The 5,990-nt window shown below is 36.5% G+C and overlaps 1 protein-coding gene across 1 annotated transcript; it reads right to left on the minus strand.

Moving 5' to 3' along the window:
* Positions 1 to 4,675: 4,675 nt before the first annotated feature.
* Positions 4,676 to 5,647, minus strand: Or51s1 (olfactory receptor family 51 subfamily S member 1). Its single transcript, XM_076844047.2, has one exon. It carries the CDS (start codon positions 5,645 to 5,647, stop codon positions 4,676 to 4,678), a length of 972 nt encoding a protein of 323 aa, XP_076700162.2.
* Between the last annotated feature and the right edge of the window lie 343 nt (positions 5,648 to 5,990).

Genomic DNA, 5,990 nt, shown 5'->3' on the forward strand with positions numbered 1-5,990 from the left:
TAGGAAAAAGGTGGAAGTTCCATTTTCTCTACAATAAATTGTTCTAGGAGTAAGATATTGTTCCATCCAAAAAGGAAATTGTTCCATTTACTTCTTAGTAATTAGCTTAAATTAACTAACCAAACAATCAAGTCATTATGCATCTAATATACCCACAGGTTTTTTCTTCCTTTGGAAAAATAAGAATATATTTCATAGCAACTATATGAATCCTTTGGAGTTATTTAGGTGATTGATAATATCTATCTGTGGGCACAAGAATGTAAAGTAAGAATATTAGGAATTTTCTGAGGAGGAGCCAGGAAATGTAGCCTTGGTCTGTACTGGAAGAATCCTGAGAAATACTGGAAGTATTAGCATCTCTGTATTTTCCCCTTCTTATTTGAATATTCATTGTGATTTACATTAAATTCTTTACAATATGTCTAGGTGATTCTGTGTCCACTAATCAGCAGCAATTTTATTACGTAGAATATTGTTAAAATTGCAGAATCTCATGTGCTGATGTGAGTCCATGAGTCAATTTGCATTTTAGCAAGCTTTCAGGGGATTGGCATACATGTTAATGTTTAAAGAATACTTCCCTATGGCATCATGATAGGAAAATATAGAAAAAGTATGTAATTTGCTAAAGTTAGTTTTGAGTGAAGTTGGGTTGGGGACAGGAAGTTATAGGAGGGCCTTGACATTTGGTAGCATTAATGGTAAAGATAATGGATTGAGTGCCTAGGGTTCAGTGGTTGGAAGCCCAGAGGCATCTCCAACACTGTACCTATGTTTCCCGTGACAACTGTGTTGTGAATTCATGCAGGGAAAGAACTGTAGCTCATTCCACTTTGAATTTTATTAAAGTACTTTGTCCATAGTGTGTGCTTAGTAGATGTGTATCCATTTGTATTAAAAGAATAGTTTCAAGTAAAAGAGGTATTTTTGGGTAAATAGTTGGCATAAAAGGGTAGAATAAATATCATAAAACAAATAACTTCAAAGTTTCTGTGATAAGGAAAACCTGGGGTCAAAGTGTCAAAGGTTGTTCAATATATTATGAAGGCTGGGGCCCACAGTCCCTCAGGTTTTGCTGGGGTATATTGGAGTGGTCATCACCTGGGTGCTACTCAGCACTCTCCTCTTCCTATTTCTCAGGGATCTCATCCCTGTTGTTTCTGACCCAAGTGTTCCCCTGCCGACATTAATAAAAAAGGTTGGGGGGAAGGCTTCAGAGTAAGGCAAACATCTTAAATCCTCAGCCTTGGTATTCTCATTTGTGAAATGAAGTGACTGACTCATTTAATAAGTTTAATAAGAGAATGTATACTTTGAAGGAAAGCTTAGTTCAACTTGAAGATGTAACTATTTATATATTCCTGGAAGGTATCACAATATGATTATATCAGATTATATCATATTGTGTCTTGATATCTTCTTGTTTTGGCACTAAATGGATTCATTATGCTACTTTCATTTAAAGTGCATTCTTCTGTAATCACAAGAGAACAAGATTTTTCAATATAATTTTTTTCAATTCATTAAAGAAGATGTTTACATTTTACAGTGGATGATAAAAAACATTTTCTAGGATTCAGCAAGTAAACATTATTAAGCAAGAAAATAAATTAACTATTTACTCAAAGATATAGCATAAAACCATTGTACTAGATTCTAATAAACACAAATGCAATTTCTATTAAAATCAGAAACAACATTTGAACATTCACTTTTACAATTATCTTTCACAATTGTTTTAAATGTTAGTGAATTAAATAGAAAATAAAATTACATAATTTATATGAATATTGGGAAAACTACCAATCATTTATTTTTACTTATATATTTTATGTGCAAATAAAGTACAAATTTTAAATAAAATGGCCATAATGCTTGTGATAATTATTAGTTAAGCATATTAATGCAAGAAAAGAAATATTTTGTTAGAATATCAATAAACCATTTATAAAATACATAGAAATTCATTTAACCTAAGCCAAAAATTTTATTGAGTAATATAGAATAGCTGTTTCTGAGACATCTATCATACATTCTTGAATATGAAAATCTATCAATGTTTATTCCCTTAAATTTATTCTATAAATAAGTAATTCCTCCTAGAATCCTGAAGTTTTATTAGAGTGAGATTGTTTTATACCATATTTTTAGCTAAATTACGTTATGAAGCTACTAAAATAAATCAGTGATATGTCATCATCCATTAAAAGATATGTAAAGCAAAGTCTATACATACACCCAAGGTGTGTGTGTGTGTTTTTGTATGGATGGATAGATAAAATTAAACACTGATATACATAGTTTTTTATTTCAGTGAAAATAAAAGAATGGATTTAATTAATAATTTTACCATCAGTACATTTTCATGATAAAGCTAGGTTGTGTGGCCTAGCAGTCTAAGTACATATGCATGATTAATATAACTTTCTTAGTATAATTGGTTAATATAATTTTAGACTTCTGATATTGAAAACATTAAAAGTTAAAATTATGAAACTATTACGACAATTTTAGAAAAAGGCATAACAGACCATATGTAGAACCTAGGAATCAAAATACTTTTGGTTTCAGTGCTGAGGATAGAATCCAGGGCCTCAAAATGGTAGGCAAGTGCTTTACCACTCACTGGGTTACACGACTGGCTCAATGATATCTGTTTTAAAGTAACACATGAACCAAAAATTTTAAAGGAAAATCAAGGTGGATGGAATTATACAAAGAACTATTTGTTGAATTGGTTGTTAAACAAGGTCATGCACAAATATTAGAATGGGAAAAGCTTAAAACTTACCTTCTGCAAATTTATATTTAAAACATAAACAACCAAACAGAAAAATGAATGAAGTTTATTTGAATGAGCTCCTTATGAAAAATGAAACAAAATGATTAATAGATCTGTGCAAGACATTCTTTCTCACTAAATGAAAAATACAAAATAAAGTAAATTGAGCACAATAAAGTATAATTCTTAATAACAAAACTGATGAGAAATTAAAAGTGCTAGAACAGTCAATTTTAGTGACTATGGGGGAAAAAAGACTCTCCTCTAAGTGTAAAAATATGAATTGATAAGGTCTTTTGGGAAAATGCCATATATTGAAATTTTATAAAATGTTCAGTCATTTAAAAAGAGCAGTGATCTAGAAATCAAACTTACAGAGATATTAACATGAATACACATGGAGAACCGCATAATACAGCTCATGAAAAATGGTTTGGAGCAACATAAAATACATTTCTGATATCCATTAACAGAAAACAGTTGAATAAACTATAATTAACCCATAACTTCAAGTATCATGTAGTCATTTGAATGAATTAAATCCATTCCAATAAATTTGGAGGGATTTTAACTTTAAGAAAAAACAGATGCAGAAATACATGTACAATGTTATTCAAACATTGTGCTACAAACAAGGTAAGTTACTCATATCTGTGTATTAATAATTGTATTTACATAAAGAAAAAAATCAGGATATTAACCATCTTTATAGAATAAAATTACGTTGTCTACTTGTGCTGCATAGTAAGCATACAACCTCAGTTGCTTGCAACTAAAGCATTTGTTGTAATGTTCACTGGTCATTAAGTTGACAAGGGTTCCTCTGACATAGGCTGCTTTGACTTGGTGGGTCTGAGTCAGTATCCAAGTGGCAGGGACTAGCCACAGGCTGCGGATCTGACTCAGGTCTGCACCTTGTGTCTTATTCTGGAGACCAGGTTGAAGAGGCAGAATCTACTAGGGAAGCACTATTTATTACAAGAAGTAAAATTCCTTGAAAAATCACATTGAAGCCCCTGCTCTTATTACATGCATTAACATCCTATTTGAAAAGAGTGAATCATGTGCCCATGCTCAAATTCACAGTGAAGGTTAAGTGCAGTGTGCCCACTCTGATCCTCAGGATGTGTGTGTGTGTGTGTGTGTGTGTGTGTGTGTGTGTGTGTTTGTGTGTGTAATACAGCTACTAAGAAATAAAGAATTTTCACTAAAAGGTAACTATGCTTAAACCTGGATGATATAATTAAAGGTGATTTTTATTTCTTCTATTTTTATTAATCATAAAATTTTAACAACAAATATGCAATATTAAAAAATAAACACTTTGAAAACCAGATAACAGATGAAAAATATCAACTGTTTCTTTTTTCCAGCCCAATCAGTTAAATGGCCTATTCTTGGTTTGAAGAGACTAAATGAGAGACTTACTATATCCTCCTTCATTTCATCCTGAGGATCAGTGAGTACACTATTTATGGGGGTGAACACAAGTGGAAGATCCCCATCCAGCTGGGCAGAATGTTGCTGTTCTCTCTTACTGTGCAGCTTTTTGAACTTCTCCAGTTTCCTTAGTTATTAAAGTATAGACAGAGAAATTCAATGAACAGCAACTGAACAACAACAGCCACACTCTTCCATGGTTGTGAGAAGATCTGGAATTTGGTCCTTTTTAATGCCATTTTTAATGCAAAAAAAAAAAGGTGGATTTCTTCCATTCTCTTGGACTTTTTCCTTCAATATACTTATGCACACTTCTAGGGTCAGGCAGAGTCATCCATTCACAGGCACTTGTTCACTTGAATGGCCATTTTATGTGTGGTGAACTGCGTGCAGTCATAGGAGCCTTTGTAGCAGAAGCCCTCTGCCACCAAATATGGAGGGACACCCTCCTCACTGAGTACAGCCCACCTTCTTGGGCTGGAACCTCTTGAGTATTCTCTCTCTAATCTCCTTCATCTTGACACTATAAAGGACAGGGTTTATCAGTGGAGGAAGTAGGAAGTGGACATAGGAGAGAAGAGTATGGGCAGGCTGAGGGAGTGGCAGCTTGAGCCTGTTAATGAGTGCCAGGAGGATCATAGGTGTGTAGAAGAGGAGCACAGCAGAGAGGTGGGCAGCACAGGTGTGACCAGCCTTCCAGCGATCCTCGCTGGATCCCACACCTTGTAACACCCTGCCAATCAGGCCATAGGAGAAGAAAATAAGCAGAGGGTCTAATGCCATGGCTGACAAGACCACAGAGAGGCTATAGACCGCTCCCCAGGCTCCTGGGCAAGCCAGACGGGCCACATCTGGGTGCAAGCAATAAGAATGTGTGAGGATCTGTGGGTGACAGTAGGACATGTGGGCCAGGAGGAATGGCAAGGGCATATGGAGGCCCAGGCATCGGAAAGCAATCACCATGCCAATCTTTTTAATGGTGCCATTGGTGAGTAGTGCTGGATAGTGGAGAGGGCGGCAGATGGCCAGTGCCCGGTCGAAGGCCATGGCAAGCAAGACAGAGGACTCCATCACAGAAAAGACATGGATGAAGAACATCTGAAGGAGGCAGGCAGAGGCAGGGACAATATAAGCATCAGCAAGGGCCAGGCCCAGCAAGGTAGGCATCAGGGATGTGACCAAGCCAATGTCAGACACACTAAGTAGAAAGAGGAAGAAGTACATTGGACGGTGCAGGGTGGGTTCCAGGGCGATGACACAGAGGATAGTACCGTTGCCCAGGGCAGAGAGAAGGTAGACAGCGATGAGAGGTATTGTCCACCAGGATGGTGCAGCTGACAGGCCTGGCATGCCCACGAGCAGGAAGGTAGGAGCCATTGACGTGCTGCTGTTGGGGATTACCTGGGTGAGCAGTGTGGACATAGTTCAGGGTCCACAATTTGAACTCTGAAACATAAAAATAGATGCACTTAATTTGGTGACATGTCTACATGATGCCATCTACCACAGCCTGTCTCACCCCTCTCCTGCCCCACACTTACTCACGTGGATACACTCTCTCGCTGTGCACACACTCATTCTAATAGTCAATGAATACCAGCCCTTGCCTTGGAACTTTCTCTAAACAGCTGTTTCTCTCCCAAAACTTTTCCATAGTCCTTTAACCCTGCCTCTCTGTTTTTTAATTAAACTCCCTCTCTTTTTGACAAGCATTGGAGGAGAGGGTCTACATTCCCATAGTGGCTTTTTTCTCCTTCTCTCAACC

Source organism: Callospermophilus lateralis, chromosome 2 (assembly GCF_048772815.1).
Source record: "Callospermophilus lateralis isolate mCalLat2 chromosome 2, mCalLat2.hap1, whole genome shotgun sequence".
Taxonomy (NCBI): Eukaryota; Metazoa; Chordata; class Mammalia; order Rodentia; family Sciuridae; genus Callospermophilus; species Callospermophilus lateralis.